Source organism: Bacillus rossius, chromosome 17 (assembly GCF_032445375.1).
Source record: "Bacillus rossius redtenbacheri isolate Brsri chromosome 17, Brsri_v3, whole genome shotgun sequence".
NCBI classification, from domain to species: Eukaryota; Metazoa; Arthropoda; class Insecta; order Phasmatodea; family Bacillidae; genus Bacillus; species Bacillus rossius.
This window is the reverse complement of record NC_086344.1, coordinates 30385592-30404014: the sequence shown is the minus strand read 5'-3', so window position 1 is coordinate 30404014 and position 18423 is coordinate 30385592. Positions and strand designations below refer to the sequence as shown.

At 40.7% G+C, this 18423-nt stretch overlaps 2 protein-coding genes across 4 annotated transcripts in view; both read right to left on the bottom strand.

Moving 5' to 3' along the window:
- The window catches only part of LOC134540984 (kinesin-like protein KIF18B), a 63545-nt gene that overhangs the window by 26068 nt on the left and 19054 nt on the right, over positions 1-18423 (bottom strand). For all 3 annotated transcript variants that reach the window (XM_063384091.1, XM_063384093.1, XM_063384094.1), the window contains exons 8-10: positions 12966-13388; positions 10562-10711; positions 7586-7765 (exon numbers count right to left, since the gene is read on the bottom strand). In XM_063384091.1, coding sequence (XP_063240161.1) covers positions 7586-7765; positions 10562-10711; positions 12966-13388 — 753 coding nt within the window. The remainder of the gene's footprint in view (positions 1-7585; positions 7766-10561; positions 10712-12965; positions 13389-18423) is intronic.
- On the bottom strand, positions 554-7211 carry LOC134540983 (uncharacterized). The gene is made up of 2 exons (XM_063384090.1): positions 4365-7211; positions 554-4334 (listed from the first exon to the last, which is right to left on the bottom strand). The coding sequence occupies exons 1-2, from the start codon at positions 4650-4652 to the stop codon at positions 951-953; spliced, it is 3672 nt and encodes a 1223-aa protein (XP_063240160.1). The 5' UTR covers positions 4653-7211; the 3' UTR covers positions 554-950.

Sequence of the window (18423 nt, the reverse complement as noted above, 5' to 3'; positions counted from 1 at the left end):
ACTTCGCATCGGTTAAACACGTCGTGCGAGCATAGAACAAAGAGTAATGTCAGCGAACACCACAATGCAGCGCTTTAGTCGCTACACTAGTTTTGTGCATTGATTTCAACACTAGTCCATTGCAGTCATCTATGGCGCGTATCAAAATAAATAAGATGGCAGTTTGTGGGTGAATGGCGACAATTTTATCCGATTGTCGTTTACCGTGCTGGGCAGAAAAGTGTTCGTTCAAATGAATATTTATAGAATATTTAAAAAATTTGAACGAGAAAATTCGTACTAGTGAAATTTTTTTACGTTATGTTACATGGACGTCTGACGGGACCAAAGGCATAGTTCGTAGTAATGAATTGTTCGCTCTAATGAAGTTCGTTAAAACGGTGTTTTACTGTACTTTCCATGAACGAGGTTTCTTATGAATAACTTAACCTAACAAAAAAATTTTTTCCCGCATAATCGTCGCACCCCTACTTTTCAAACTTGATTTTAGAATAAAATGTGTGACGATTATGTGAGAAAACACTTTATACAGTAAAATCTCGTTATAACAAAGTCTTATAAAGCAAGGGATTTTGTTCTTTATACTGAAATATCACAACGTACATATACTATTCCCATACATACATCTTCACAATTGTTCATTAATGGACTATAAAACCGCGAATTGCACAAAAACTATTTAATTTGGCGACCGATGTCGCCAGATAGCAAGAGTACCCGATAGCACCACTTACGACCATGCCTTTGTAGAACAACTGACTTCCGGAGGAAGCAGGGCAGCCAACTCACAGCAGCCAAGTAGCAGCGCCACTATCGCCAGCAGCGTGGCGCGCGAGATTCAAAACTCAAGTGTGTTGACCAATGCCAACAATGTTTATAATGTCCAAGGTCTATTTACACGGAAACTATACAATATACATAACATACCGCCCACCTTGAAATCACCGATTTCAACAGTCACAGGGGAGCGGGCATAATTTCACTGCTGGCCGTTTGACAGTGCCTGTGACAGTTCGTACAGTGGCCACTCGTGCCACGCCGTCCGTTCCATGATGAAGATCAACAATGCGCCCCAGCGGCCATTGCAGAGGTGGAAGCCTGTCTTCCTTGACCAGCACCATCTGGTTGGGGGCAAGACCTGACGCCCTTTTCTGCCATTTGCTACGTTGTTGCAGCGTGTGCAGGTAATCCCGATGCCAGCGATGCCAGAAATCTTGATGTAGTCGGGATACAAGCTGCCAGCGATGCAAACAGTTCATTTTTACCTGACGTAAATCTGGTTCGGGTATTGTCACTAACGGTTCCAGCGTCAGGAAATGGCCTGGGGTCAGAGGAGTGAAGTCCTTGGGATCCGCACTGAGGGGACACAACGGCCTTGAGTTCAACACTGCTTCAACCTGAGCCAATACTGTGTTTAACTCCTCGTACGTTAGTATCTGCTCTCCTATCACCCTCCTCAAATGGGACTTGAACGACTTGACACCCGCTTCCCATAAACCCCCAAAGTGAGGAGCAGCTGGCGGGTTGAAATGCCAAGTCACACCAAGATGTGCGAGCGATGAAGCCACTGTTGTTTGATGGGAAGACGACGTGAGGAGTTGTAGTTCGGAGAACTGATTTCGTGCCCCAACAAAGTTGGTGCCACAATCGCTGTAGATGTCCGAGGAACGTCCTCGACGTGCAATGAAACGTTTATAGGCAGCCAAAAACACATCTGTCGATAAGTCCGAGGCTAGCTCGATATGTACTGCCTTTGTTGCGCAACAGACAAACACGCATAGATATGCTTTCAGCACAGCAGCCTTGCGAAGACGGGCCATCTTAATCAAGAATGGACCAGCGTAATCAACCCCCGACCTTGAGAACGGTTTTACCTGCTGAACCCGCATAGCTGGACGGTTTCCCATCAGCGGAGCAACTGATGATGGAGATGCACGAAAACAACGCACACAACGGTGCACAAGGTTGGTGATTGCACGCTTGTCCCCCATAATCCAGAACTTCTCCCTGACAATGGCCTGGAGTGCTTGTATTCCCGGATGTTGATTAACTTCATGGTAATGACCTATGATCAGTCTTGTCAGGGGATTCGATTTAGGAAGAAGGGCTGGGCGCTTCTGCTCAAAGGGCAGATCCGAATGAGACAGTCTGCCGCCCACCCTAATCACTCCCTTGGAGTCAATGAACGGTAGCAATCTACGAAGTTGTGGGGAGGTGATTTGATCCTTCTTCAAGGCAATTAAATCACTTCGATAGCACATGGACTGAACATAACGTATCCAGAACTCTAGGGCAGTGTTTAGATCCTTCGATGACAGCTCTTCTATGGCCCGTCCTTCCAGTGGATGACGACAATTGTTGATAAATCTGAACAAGCAGGCAGTAACACGCAACAGCCTTGTCAACCGACTGAAACGTTCCAATAATGTGTCCAAGTCCCCAGGGGAGATAAAAGTTCCCAATGCCACTACCTTCCTTTCAAGCAGGATTACGTCAGAAGCCTTAATGCACGGAATACCTTCAGGCCACTGGTCCTCAGCCTTCTTCAGCCATGAAGGGCCAGACCACCACAGAGGATGAGATACAATTTGTGCTGGCAGAAGCCCACGGGATCCACAGTCTGCCGGGTTATGTTCAGAACGAACATGCTTCCACCATTCTGGACGAGTTAGCTCTTGAATGTGACTAACCCGGTTTGCCACAAAGGTCTTTAACTCATGTGGAGAAGAGTTTATCCAGGCAAGAGTTACCTGTGAATCAGTCCAGGCAGTAACCGAACTGAAGTGCAGTGTCGCTCCATAGGCATCAATGACATGGTGAAGCAGGCGAGCCAACAAAAGGGCCCCACATAGTTCTAAGCGAGGCAGCGACTGAACCTTGAGTGGCGCTACCTTCGACTTGGCAATCAGCAAGTGTACCAGAACTGTACCATCAGGGTTGTCAATGCGCAAGTACACAACTGCTGCGTAACCAATTTCGGAGCTGTCCGAAAATCCATGCAACTGGTAGGAACCTCCTGCCTGTCCTCGAATCAGTCGGGGAATGGTAACTGATGACAGTTGTGACAGCTGAGTGTTGAAGTTCTTCCAGTTGCTTAGGATGTCATCCGGTGGTTCAGTATCCCAGCCCAGGTTCCGTGCCCACAAGACTTGGATCAGGTGCTTTGCAAACATACTCAGTGGGGTGAGCCACCCAAGAGGATCAAAAATCCTAGCCAGATTTGACAGGATTGTCCTTTTTGTGGCATTGCCAGAACTAGGCTGTATCTTGTAGGAATATGTGTCCGACACAGGATTCCATTGCAGACCCAAGACCTTAATGACACAATCGTCCGAATCCAATGAAAATGGTTGTGGGATCTCAATATCCTCCACTGGCAACCAATCCAGAAGAGCTTGGTGGTTGCTCATAAATTTGCGCAGCTTGAAGCCTCCTTTTCCTAGGAGTGTTATAAGCTCCCTCTGAATGGCCAAGGCAGAATCAACCGAATTAGATCCAGTGACAACATCGTCAACGTAGACATCTGTAAGTAAGACCTGTGATGCAGTTGGGAAGTGCTCGGTTTCATCCTGTGCCAATTGTTGAAGTGTACGTAATGCGAGAAACGGTGCTGCAGAGACACCATAGGTTACAGTCTTGAGACGATAATCCTTCACAGGTTCAGCATCATTAAACCTCCAAACAATGCGCTGATAATCCTGATGACGAGTGTGTACACCTATCTGTCTGTACATCTGTTTGATGTCACCAGTGAAGACTACTACATGCAGACGAAAACTCAACAATAGGTCAACTATGTCCCGTTGAAGCCGGGTGCCAGTAAAGAGCGCATCGTTCAGCGAAACACCTGAAGAGCTCTTGGCGGATGCATCAAAAACCACCCTCAGTTTTGTAGTTGAACTTTCAGGTTTAACCACACAGTGATGGGGAATATAATACGACGCTGAAGGAATCTGTGACTCTGTTACTTCTTCCATGTGACCACTAGCTACATAATCACTCATAAACTCTGAATACATGGCCTTCAATTTGGGATCAGACTTGAGACGATTTTCAAGACGAAGAAATCTGTTAAGAGCCTGCGGCCTTGACGCACCCAATTTCAGAAGAGGTTGCCGAAAGGGCAGTGATACACTGTAACGCCCATCTCCAGACCTCAGATGAGTTTTACTGAACCATTCCTCACATTTGACATCTTCAGGAGACTTGTGTGTTGTCGCAGGAAACTCCTCTAATTCCCAGAACCTTTTTACTACCTCATCCAAAGGAGGGTGTGAAGTGAGAAGAGAGATACACAAAGATGTTGCAGTCAATGATGGGACTTGTGTGTCCACCTGTCCCATAATGATGGGACTTGTGTCCACCTGTCCCATCAGTATCCACCCAAGCACAGAGTCCAGAGCTACGGGTGAACCGTCAATTTTGGCCCCAGTAAGGAGTCTAGGAACTAACTCTGCACCAATTAACAGATCAACAGGACCAGGGGTGTCAAATGCAGGGTCGGCAAGTTTCAAATGTGCCACTGCACCACGGACCCTGGCGCTCAGCTTGGCACTTGGCAAATTGGAGGTGATTCTCGAAATTACAAATACATCTACTGCTCGTGCTACCAACTGGTGCCATAACAATGGAGGCGCATGACTTGGCCACATTCACTGAAGTGTTAGCTAAACCTTGTACTGGTAGATGAGATCTTCTACGAGTAAGCCTCAATCTTTGCAGACAGCTCTCTGTGACGAAGCTAGCTTGGCTGGCAGTATCCAACAGAACCCTCACGACCATTGGAGTTCCACTTGAATCAAACACGTGTACCTGTGCTGTTGATAATAACACTGTTCTTGCTTCACTTGGTAGAGCGGCAGCAACTGCAACAGTTGCAGGGTTTGGTTCAATGAGTGTGGTTGAAGCATCCTTGCCCGGACCAGGGTTGATGGCTGTCTGTTGCTCGAAGTGCAACAGAGAATGATGCCTGGATCCACAATAACGACACGATGATGATGAACAATCCTTGGATGCGTGAGATGGTGACAAGCAATTCAGGCATTATTTGTGCTCCTTAGCTATCTTATATCTGTCCTTGGGACTACTCTTGATGAATTTAGGGCACTTAAAAACAACATGGGTACTGTTACAAACGCAACATGATTGTGGAGAGCTGACCAAACTTTTCACAGATTGACGAGCCTGTCTCCAGCTTGGCATTTGGTTCCTTGACTGTGTAGGTCCTGCACCTGGAACATGTGACCGAGAAGCTGTCACAGTTTCCTGGGCCCGACAATGGGTTTCGATAAAGGACAAAAGGTTTTTTACAGTTGGAAGGGCATCGGTTTGAGTAAGCTCCCACTGTGTTTGAAGGACAGAGTCTAACCGCTTGCACAAAATAGGGAGCAAAATCAAGTCCCATTGGTCTACAGGGACACCCAGTGCCCTAAGGGCCAAGAGGTTCTCGTTTACAATGGTTAACAAATTGCGCAGAGCCTTGGGTGAGTCAGACGCAGCCATTGGGGCCTTCAAGAGGGCCTCTACATGGACTGAGACAATTAGCCTCTTATTCTCGTAGCGGCCAACAAGAAGCTTCCACGCGACCTCGTAATTCGCTTCAGAGATCGGCAGAGATTGCACCATTCCAAGTGGTTCCCCATTAAGGGCGGTCTTGAGGTAGGCCAGTTTTTCCACTGATGATATATCAGCATTGTTGGCTACCAGGGTGACAAATAAATTAGAGAAATTAGCCCACTGCTGAGGGCTCCCATCAAACTTGGGAAGAGAGATTTTTGGAAGAGCCACACGAGATTTGCTCACCTGAGTAGTGGGTGTGCCTGGTGATACTACCTTGACCTCCTCAATGGCTTCCAATGTTGACATCACTTCGAAATATTTTTCTTCAAAGTCAGCCAAGCGTGCGGTGTGCGCCTCAGCATCGAATCCATCTTCGGTCGTTGCGGTTGTTTCAACGATGACGAAGTCCGTTTCGAACCTTTCTCGGACGCAGTGAAGGTCGCGCGCTGTGGCGCGAAACAAATTTATTTTTCAGCTATCACTGGGAACCATCTGCGCGAGATCAAAGGCTCGCTTAATACGACCTTCAGCAAGACGGATGCGCACCAGCGCCGACTGCCCTTCAGCCATGGTGATTGACTACCAAAGGGTTCAACGATCGTTTTCAAATGAAACGGAAGACATAACCTCAACCTAGAGGTTAGAGTCGTCGAACGAACTAGTTAAAACGTTTCAACCACAGCCGAGACACTGATCGCTGCTCCCGCCAACCAAAACGAGCACTTCAGAGTCACAAACTGTTAGTCAATGTGCGAGAATTCACTTCACACGAGGCTAACAACGCCGCGATAGCACGAACGAAAATTACACAAAAAAACGAACGAAAATACCGGAACTAGATCCGGCCCGGAGGACCAAAAATGTTCATTAATGGACTATAAAACAGCGAATTGCACAAAAACTATTTAATTTGGCGACCGATGTCGCCAGATAGCAAGAGTACCCGATAGCACCACTTACGACCATGCCTTTGTAGAACAACTGACTTCCGGAGGAAGCAGGGCAGCCAACTCACAGCAGCCAAGTAGCAGCGCCACTATCGCCAGCAGCGCGGCGCGCGAGATTCAAAACTCAAGTGTGTTGACCAATGCCAACAATGTTTATAATGTCCAAGGTCTATTTACACGGAAACTATACTATATACATTACAACAATCTTCCCCCGTTCTTTCAGTACTGTAGAGAGTGTAGGGGGTGCCAAACCAAACTGCTTGGCCACGTGTGATTTTTTTGTGCCTTTGTTTACTTCCTTCAAGATTTCCATTTTTCCTTTTAAAGAATACTGTTTCCTTTTTTTTTTATTATCGTCCATGATGATAAAAATTGAACTGAAACTTGGCTAGAAATATAATAAATGCATAAATAAATAAAGCAAGTCACTGAAAATCACTGAAGGCAACAAAATGTAAACAATCAATAATGGAAACTGAAACCGAACAGACCAAAGACTTAACGATATGTGCAGAAGATGGAAACCATTGAGTCGCTGATATTGCCAGTTTTAACGGCATCTAGTTTTCCAGTGAGTTAACTTTGTGTAAGTTTTTCATAAATGTTGCCGCTACGGAAAAGCCGTTGGCCATATCTCGCCACAAATAAAACGAGAAGTGCGCACATCTAAACATACAGTTACTACTACTAGTAGTGTATTTTTCAAGTCTATGGCCGTGAGTAAAAGCAGTTGGCCATATCTTGGGTAGAAAAAAAAAGAAAACAAATGCTCATCAAACTTTGCAATGCTGTTTTCAACAAAATAAAGCAGTTGAATGCTTGAATAATTGAAATTATGCCAAGAGAACGACAGTAAGTAAATATTTTGACGCATAGACTAAATATTCGGTAAATGCGCATGATATTGACGAAGAAAACCGATAAAATGCTTTCGTTGTAACGAAAATCTATTCCGTAAATTTGAAATATTTTAACCTTGTATGTGCACAGTCATTGGAGGGGAATTTCAAATCATTCGTTCAAGTGAAATTTTCGTTAATGTGAAGTTCATTATATTGGTATTTTACTGTACTCACTTTGTACTCCTGATTCATGGTGTCCGTCACTTTGCCGTATGCCTTCAGCAGCAAGTAGAATGACTTCAGAGTGCCACACAGCATCCTGATGACAGCATCATCTCTCTCGTTTTGAACGAAAGCAATCTTCAGAAGTTCCTTCATGTGGTCCATTTGGAGTTCACTATTGTGGACCTTCATCTACAATAAATAAATTATTAATAATAATAAAAAGAAAGCAGAGAAAATTATGCACAGAATTTCATGAATGAAATACTTATAACATTTAATTAAAATAAAAACTCTGAAGTTTTAAATGACATTGGAAGCTTACTATACATAAAAACAGGGTAAAAAAAAAACCTACGTGGAAAAATGTATAATTATTTATTAATGCAATAAATATTAACTAGAAATCCTCATTAGGTTTTAATGAAATTACTGTCTATGTCTAAAGCAGCGGTTCACAAAAGGTTTCCGCAGAACACTATGGTTCCGCGGCAGGGTGACGGGTTCCTGAGGGTCAGGACTAATGACATATAAAGTAATAATTTTCTTTGGAGTTGGGGTTCCGCCAAAAGAAAAAATGATCACAAGGTTCCCTGGACGAAAAAAAATTGGGAACCGCTGTTCTAGAGTATATTATCTTTTAAGGAAAAAAAAAAAAAAATTAGAATATTGAAACCATTCATTTTTATATTAATTATGTACATGCAGTTTTAGAGAGAGCCTTTAGATATAAAATAATCAAATGTAGAAAAAAAAGTTTTGCTTTCTGTCACACCCAAGACCAAAAATTACTACAAATTCCCCACTAAGCATTTTTGTGTTATATGTTGTACTGGCAATGCTTTGTGGTTAATTTCGGGTTTGTCGCCACTCATCTCATAATCTTGTCCCTATCCATAACTAAACAAAATTTTTAGGGATGTGCGAATCCTTGATTTTCAGTTCGGTTCGAATTTGATTCGAATCCCTGGCAATATTTGAGATATGGATTCTGAATATTAAGCACAGAATAATTAAAAATAACTGATTAATTAAAAAATAATGTGTGTTCATTTTTCTAATTGTAACTACTGACAATTTATTACACTGAGATTGAAATGTTTATAATTATGTAAACTTAATAATAAACACTTTAAAATATGAAAACCAAAACACATTCGATTCTCCAACTCAATCGTAATAAACTGCATGCCACAGGGAAATCTCAGTTTTATAAACATTTCAGCAAACGAAACCATTTTTTCTCCAATAAATAGCCAAGACTTTTTTATCTTGTAGGTATCCAATTGTTTATAGTTTGCTATACGACGAAATTCGTAATTATAGTTTGTGCTCTCGAAATCTCGATATTCTATTAATGTCACTGTGTTAATTATTTAATTTACATATCTTTGTTTGATACATCATGTCATAAATATGTACTTACGTAATAGTAGCCTAATTTTATTTTTCACTGCTAGTATTTTTGAGCCGTATTAAATTAATTTATAACTTTTGTGAATATTCGTAACACTGTTCGAATCCATGTACAGCGAAACCCCTTATTTACGTTACCGTTATTTACGTTTTCCCGTTATTTGCACTATATTCTTCAGGTCCCGTTTGGTTCCCATATAGTCCAATACAATACTTTCCCGCGAATTACGTCTCAAAAATCGAATCAATCCCGCTATTTACGTCACGTAACAACCATAAACAACCAGAAAATACCGTGGAGTTAGTAGGCAATGAACATTTTAAATAGCAAAATATACATATTTTATAACATGAAAAGTTGCTTTTATTTCTAAACATGTAATAATTTAAGACTAGGCGTGTAAAAGTACGAGTAATTATAGCAGGAGACAATCTAAAATGCACGAGGGAAAAACGTAAACTCATGAATGTACAAACATGGCTGCTTGTAAGTTCTGATACTGTATTTATGTCACAACTTAGCCGAAATACTGGTACGAGATATAAACTTCACAAGATAAAATGAGCGGTGTCTTGGTAACTGTTTTATACGTCTTTTATAATTTGGGAAGTATTGTACAGTTGACGCCATATTTTTTAAACTAACCATTTATTTCTGGGGATCGTAAATAATTAATTATTGGTATCAAGACATCATGATAAACGTAAACTTGAACATGTCACGGCAGCGAGAAAACTGGTGCGTATACCAATAAACTGGTATTAGAACTGGATAAAATTGGTACACGGGAGGTGGAGCTTATATTTTTTTCCGCTAAGCTCGCATCTATTGGTTGGCGGCTGATGGCGTCATGAGTCTGGGCGGAGCATAGAGTGCGCATGCGCCGCCGCGTCGTTACAGCAGCTGACCGAGTACAATGACCTTTCTCCGCGTTTGGCGCGCTATTGACGGTAAATATTCATCAATTTGCGGCCTTTTCTTAAAATTTTTTTTACTGTGAGCAATGTGTATGTAGCCCGTATTTGTTATAAACCCTGCCGGTTGCAACTGTATTTATAATTTGGAGAGGCAAATAATCTCCTTGAACAGCCAAAAAAGCTAGCAGAAGAAAATTTCAAATTTATTTTTTAGGAAGTAATCAGAAAAACATTTTGGCTTTCATTCTTTTTTTATTTTTGTCAAATGTGGTAAATTAATAATTGATTAAATACTAAAGTAAAATTTGTTGTTAGTGTGTTTGTACCTGCATTGTAGTATGTGCTATTAAACAAAAGGAAAAAAATTCTAAATAAGGTAAACTGTACTCCTTTTTATACGTTTCCCTTTATTTACACTTTCCCGCTTTTTACACTTTTTTACTTTGTCCCCATGAAAAGTGCAAATAAGGGGTTTTGCTGTACGTACAACGATTCCGGGTTCGGGTAGTTGTGGATTCGAACCGTACCCGAAAATATCGGGTACTCGCACATCCCTAAATTTTTTACAAAGAATCGAGAATTCTGCCAGAATAAATTTTTAATTCTTGCAGCGAGTTCCGAATTGTTTCGAGCCGACAGGGCAGGAACATTTACCTCCAGCTGCGCCCTGGCCGGGAGAGGGTCTCCGGCCGCCTCGAGCTCCCGGAGCGCCTCGAGCTCCCGCCCGTGCCGCCCCAGGCTGTCGCGGAGTTGGCGCGCCTGCTGCAGCGCCGCCCGCACGAAGGTCCTCATGCGGCTCTCCTTCTGCGAGGACCACAGGCACAGCCGCCTCGTCAACCCCTCTCTCCAACTTTTCAACGTCTGTCTGTACCACTAGTACCGTATTCACCCGCGTAACGTCCGCACCCTTTATTTATATATCCTTAAAAGAAAAAAACTGAAAATTCGCATAATGTCCGCACCAGTCGTACACGGCAGGCAACACAACTTTGGCCACCCCTGAAGGACGCAGTACGAATGGAAAGTTGACGGCTCTGTAAACAAAGCAGCGACCTTGAGCTGTTCTTTCTCTCCTGTCCTGAAAGGGTGGGGAAATTCGTCGAACTGAACAAAGCACGGTTAACGGTAAACACAGCCGACCAACACGCACGCAAGTTCAAGGCATGAGTTTCGCGTCGAGTCTTGTAGTGTAGAGTACAGAATGGGTAAAAATAAATCCTTCACTGCGTGGTTTAAATTAAAGAGTTGTTCGTTATGCTGAAGAGCATGGGAACAGGGCTGCTGAAAGGGAGTTTGAAGTGCACGAAAAAAGTGTTCGTCAGTGGCGGAAAATAAAAGAACAGTTGCAGTCAACAAATGCAACACGGCGTGCGTTTCGCGGACCCAAGGCTGGGTAGTTCCCAGAACTTGAAGTTAAAGTTTTAAACTATATACGTGAATTAAGAAGTAATGCCTGTACTGTTTCGTATGAAATGGTTCAAATAAAGGCGCGGGAAATGGCACGTTTAATGAATAAGACAAAAAATTTTGTATTTTTGTATTTTTCCTCGCACCCCATTTTTTTGGACCAAAAATGTGGTCAAATTACTGCGGACATTACGCGAGTGATTACGGTAGTTCGCACTGAACCGAGACCTCGCGATGTTCTGTTTCAGTGTAGGCAAGTAGTACAAATTGACCAAAGTTATCTCCTACTTACTTCATATCAGAACAAACCAAGGGAACAGTTTAAGTAAAATACTATAACTCACTAAAATTTAAAAATTTAAAAAACAATCCTAAGGAATACTAACTACAAGTTCATTTTAGTCATAACAGTTACATAATACAGTTGAACCTCGTTACTACGAGAGTCGACAACAGCGGGAAAAAATCCTCGTAACGAGTTCTCGTGATAACCGAAAATAAAAAAAATTTAAGTTAAGTCAGGTTCTGAACCGCCCAAATGGTCTTAAATTCACACCGTAACTTGAAAATGGTGCACTCAGGGTGGCCACTCTTCTGGGATAATAAAATTCCTGGTTTTTTCCAGGTTTTTTCAAGGGTGGTTTTTATCAATATTTGCATACAATTTGCATTTTTGTTACACAAAGCACACACAATATGAAGTTTTATTGGCGTTAAACAATAGACAACTTAACTATAGGCTTAAAAATTAAATCAATGAACTTGCTTAAAACAAAACCTACCACCAACAAAAAATGTATAATCTCACGTCACAAAAATTACTTGACACCAAACGCACGTGTTTTGCCTCTCTTGCGTGGCTGGCTAATGCTGTTCTTCCCATCCATGCTACCGATATTGATTTTAACATTACACAAATTGCAAATAGCGTGTGTCCTGCACTTTGGATCTTTCTCCACCCATTCAAACTCTTCCGTATATTTGTCATTGTACGTGGTGACCGAACTTGTTGACATTTTGATAGTCTGCGCCAATTACATGTTAGATTAAAAAATTCAAAACAACGTCCCGCACAACTTAACTTTTAAAAAAACTCGAGAAAAGTATCCGTGATACCGTGACGCAACAACATGAGCGCAAAGTAGAAACAAATATACATACAAAACTAGTACTACCAACATGCCGTGCGAGAAATTACTACCACCCTACAACAACATTTGCAGCCAAAATGCTGTTGCTTTTGAATACAGAAACATAATAAGTATGGAAGTCTGAATTGTTAACGGTTTCTTACGTACTACAAAAGTTTTAAATGCAATATGAACAAATTAACTTTCACCGCGATGTTCCGTTTTTAGCGTAGGCAAGCGGCGACCAACGTTAGCGCCTACTTACTTCGTATCAGAACAAACCAAGGAAATGGTCTTTAAGTATAATATACTATCAACTACATGTAGCTATGTTCATTTTAGTCCTAATAGTTACACAATATAAGTAAAAAAGAAAACCAATGAACAAACCTGGGAAGGTAGTCGAATCACACATGATCTTGGGGGTGGTGGAGGTGGGGGGGGGGGGGGGGGGGGGGGAGGAGGAGGAGGAGGAGGAGGAGGATGAGGATGAGGAGGAAGAAGGAAAAAAAAAGACTCACCCTCTCCAGTTCCTTGTGGTCGCTGCCGAGGCTGTTCAGCCGCCGGGTGGTGACGAGCCGCCGGTAGCACTTCCACTGCAGGCGCTTGAGCGCCCTCTCGTCGGCGCACAGCTTCTGGTACAGCTCCTTCTTGCGCTCTTGGATGACCTCGAGGTCGCCCGACGGCCCCGGGGGGGATCCGACTGTCGCGGTCTCCGCGGGCGGGACGCGGACCTCGCCCGTGTCGGCGTCCCCGGGGGGTCCCGCCCCCGACTGCTGCTGCCGCTCATCCTCCAGCGACTTCAGCTTCAGCCTCAGGGCGGACAGCTCCTCCTTCAGCGCCGCCAGCTCCGCCTTCAGCGCCGCGTTCTCGCTCTGGATCGTCTCCACCAGCTTGTCGTACTGCAGGCGCGAGAAGCCGCTGGCGACCACGTTCTTCGCGATCTGCAACAGAAAAAAAAATAATAAATCACGTTACTTTCAACTTACGGGTTCCCAAAAGAATTTCGCTTGTCCGCTAGAATAAATCCACTCGACATGACTGCTGAGATATGAATTGCAAAATATGCATTAATTAATGTGCACAATTTTTTCTTAACGCCACTTATACGTACTCCTGCGTATTAGTATATACAGTAAAACCCCTTATTTGCACTTTTCAAGGAACCCCAAGGAAAAAGTGTAAATTGCGGGAAAGTGTAAATTGTGGGAAAGCACTTTTATTGGCAGTTAATGCTAAATTTTAGCTTAAAAAAATGTATCAGCATTTACTGGTGCTACAAGACAAACAATAGTTGTTTACAACACATTTAGGGCACTGCAAAAATATAATTTTCTTAAATATAAAAAACAATGCAACATAAAGCCTAAATTAAATTTTCTCTAGTACAGTTTGATAGGTGCATACTAGTATAAATTCAACACTTTTTAAAGAAATCTGAAATTTTTGTTTGACTTTTCTTTTGTTCAGTTTGTATGGTCTGAATTTCTTTTTCCAAGGAATGAAGTGCATCAACTGCATTTTCACTGTTTGGTGCACCGAGAATATAATTCCTTAGAGTCTGTAGGGCTTGAAGTGCATCGATCATCGTCGGTATGGGAGTTTCCACTTCCGAATCATCATCTTCACTACTTTCTTGTTTTTCTGCCAGATGACTATCAACAATGTCCTCCACAGTCTGGACTTCACAAGTTACAACATTATCATCCAGTTGTACATAGTCAGTGAAGTCTCCATTTTGTGAAAGTTGCAGATATTCTTCTTTCACTTTATCTGCTCCAGGCAAGTTTTCACTGGATCCAGCACTCTGTCCACTGTCAACAAAGAAACCAGCTTTCTGGAAACAGTTGGTTATAGTTTCTGGTGTAACTTCCTTCCATGCTCTTGCTGCGAAATGTAGTGCAGTTAGTAGATTTATTTTCATTTGTGTTGGGTCCTTGCCATTGTCCAGCATGGCAACTGCTCTGGATACAATGCATTTGCGGTAATAGCACTTGAAAGAGTTGATGATGCCCAGATCTAGGGGCTGGAGTGTGCTTGTGCAATTCGCAGGGAAATACACAATCTTCACATTCCTCAGCTCTATGTTTATTTTGTGGGCAGGGCACTGATCAATGAATAGCAAGACATTTCGGTTACGCAGCGCCATTTTTCTGTCAAAAGCTTGGATCTGTTGCTGAAAAAGAGACCCTGTCATCCAGGATTTATTGTTTGCTTCATACAAAGTTGGCAAAGTTTTAATGTTTTTAAAACAACGTGGTTTTTTTGATTTGCCGATTACAAACAACGGAAATTTTTCAGAACCATCAGCATTTGTAAGTAAGAGAATGGTAATGCGATTTTTGCTCAGCTTGCCACCATGGCATTTTTCCCCTTTAAAGCATAATGTTTTATTAGGCAATACGCAGTAAAATAAACCTGTCTCATCAGCATTGAAAACATCTTTAGCTGAGTACCCCTCCAACTGTTCCTTGAGCGACGTGTTTTTCTAAACATCAGCAGTTTCCTCGTCCACACTCTTGCTTTCACCACACACAACCTTATAAACAACATTATGGCGCTGGCGAAATCTGTCTATCCATCCATTAGAAGCTGAAAAATCATCAATTCCAAGCCTCAAAGCAATGACTTTTGCTTTCTCGCGTAGTACGTTGCCATTGATTGGAAGATTTGAAGAGCGAGCACAAATGAACCACTCATACAACAAACTTTCAAGTTCTTTAAATGTAGAGTCTTTCACGTACTTGCGCTTCTTCGCACTAGGCCCGCATTGGGCAGCATTTGCTTCAATAGAACACCTATTTTTAATTATTGTGTTTAAAGTACTAACTAGTGTTGGGCCGATTCCTAAAATATACCGATTCCTATTCCATTTTCGATTCTTAAATTAAAGGGTCGATTCTTCGAATCCGATTCCGATTCCTGAATTTTTATCTGACAATGTTCAACAGAGTAATATACTAAGAAAAAAAAGTTGTTTATGATTTTAAAAATGTAATTATGTTGTGTTTCATTTTCTGTGCAGAAATTAACATTATATACAGCTTATATAATGTTAAAAAGTATGTTCATTACCATCAAGTTACGCTACCTTGTATTTCTAGCACAATTTGGCCTTTTAACCTTGCATATAGTTAGACGAAACACGTGTTCAAACACTGCCAATAATCAAAGATGTCTAATGACTTAAATTGTAAATAATGTTATAACTTAAACTTTAGATACCTTACATTATCAACTCAATTAATTAATTGTAAAAAAAGAGGGTTTGTACGGTTAGGTTAAGAATTTTATTTTCAAGCACAACTAAATAATGATCCAAATAAAATGTCAATATAACCTCGTTTATACATATTTCAAGGGACCATGACGAAAAAAAAATAAAAAAAGGGAAATGTAAAAATAAAACTTTATTATCTCATTATGATGGAAATGACAAACAAATATGCACCACACTAAAATAAAATGTCAGAGATGCTTACGTTTTAAAAGGGATGGGACGAATCCACATTTTGGTCGAATCCGAATCCTTGTTCGAATCCTCAGTGTTTGTCATCGAATCTCGAATCCCAGTCCCACACTAAACTTCACCACATGTTATTAAAAAAATCACACATTTATTTTAAAAAATTACATAGGCCTATGTATTAAAAAAAATCACATGTGTATTTATAAAATTATAAAATAAGTGCATAGTGTATACACCTGATATAAAATAGAGACAAATAACCTCAAAAACCACACATGTAAGTGTGCATCTGTCTAATTCTCTGTTAAATTAATCCTTCCTATGTTATCAATAAAATGTGTTTGTATAACGAACACCATTTAAAAAAAGTTACGTTTTTTTCTGCAATGTTATATTATTGAAGGTTGGAAATGATAGAGTAGTTATGCTAATTGACAAAATGCAGCGTATTTTATCTTAAGTTTGTGCTATTTCCGTTACCTTTATAATATAGTTTAGGTATACAATTTTCTAGAGCTGGACGAACCTCAGTTCTCTGGTTTCGAACCGAGCCGAACCGAACCTCATACAGAAATAATTGTTTTGAATTAAAATGAACCGATGACCAGCATTTTGGTCTTTAACTGAGTGGTGAAAAAGAAAGGTTCTCCAGCCATATGTAAAATTAAAACATTATATAGCTTAGCTTATATATATACCAATTTTTAATTAATGAAGAAGTTACATCTAAATTTCAAAAAGACTATCTTCCTTTTTCAGTGTACACTAACCTTCATTTAAAAAAAAATATAAAGATGACGAACATTCAGCATAAGGCCACATAACATATTTTTGTGGTAGACATAACCTAACATTTTTAATAAGTAAAACTTTTTAATAGGACATCAAAAAAAAGGCGAATGTGAATTAAGTTACCTATCTACATATTTTTGTGGTAGACATAACCTAACATTTTTAATAAGTAAAACTTTTTAATAAAACATAAAAAAAAAGGAAATGTGAATTAAGTTACCTATCTACATTACAAAACCCGCTGACTGCAGTTGCTGTTTTCTTGGAAGAATGCTGCTCATCAGAAGAAACTTTAGACGGTTTTTTGGGGTGGTTCTGGGTCATCCGGGTCGTCATTATCTTTTCTCAATTTGGAAAACTTAAACGACGTTAGCCTGCTCATCGCAATTCACCTCAAGAACAATAATATTGTAAACGTAACGTAAAAAGTGTGGTTATAGAAATTTGCGTCGGAAAAAAGAAAACACGAGAAATAATGATGGCTGCCGCGACTACGCTAGTCAACTTAGTACCGTACTGTAAAATTTACTGGACCAGTACTTTTAATACACAAGATTAAATTAATATTTTCATTACCTGACTGTTATAACCAAAAAGGCCAAAGAAAATAAATACATCCCAGTAATTTACGTAATCATTTCCTACCGCATTTGTCTTGTGTTAACTTGATCACGTTAGTTTTGCCGAAATACGAGAGTTATCGTACATGCGCTTTAGTTTAACGTATGGGGTACGCAATCTTTGGTGATTTTACAACACTTCTCGTACACGCACTATAGTTAAAGGTATAATGTACAATACCTTTGGCATTTGTACGATAGGTTATATTACCTAGTACGACAAATGCATACAAAATTCTCTAAAGCAAACAAAAAACAAAGCGCGCCTATATGTAAAAATGCTATGCGAGTTATGCGACTATTAATAATTTTTTTTTATTTTGTTTGCTCTTGAAACTGTTGAGGCGACGACTATGCGATAAAAGTCGGAATATTACAAGTAATAGAATTTTGTTGAGCTGTTTTGTGAATGGTCTCAAATGGGGGTTAGAAAATTAGAAAAACGTAATTTTTTTTAAACAAACTTTCGGTTTTTCGAATATATTTTAAGAGGTTTCGAACCGAACCGAACGTAAGGGTTCGGTTCGGTTCGAAATTTTCAAACTTCGCCCAGCACTACAATTTTCAATTACTACCTAAAACTCTTAAAAACCCACCTCGAATCCCACCTCGGATCCTACGAATCCTCGAATCCATAGGATTCGGTATATTCGACGAATCCAAGATTCGAAAATCCCATCCCTAGTTTTAATATATTACCTAGAACTTAATTATCTCACTTGGTGAAAAGAATAAATCCATCCAGTCTTGAAGTTCCTCACAATCGTAAAGAGAAAATAAATTTTCGGTTCTTGAGTAAGAAAGTTCTGTGCAATTTTTAGCATCTCAAAATTTTCACATTTTATGGTGAGATTTTCTTACACAAAATATTTAAACTCTTCAAATAATCGCGTGTTAACATTTAATTCATTTCAGAAATTTATCGGAAACAATTCTGTTAAACTAACACAACTACTTTCAAAAGATTGTTTATGTTTGCCGTTTGGTAATAAAAATTTACGAACGTTTCCGCAGCAATGTTTGGAAATTCAGACTTGCCAACTGCCTTTCCAAAATATATCTAACGTAAAACGAGCATCGCTGAACACGCACAAGAAC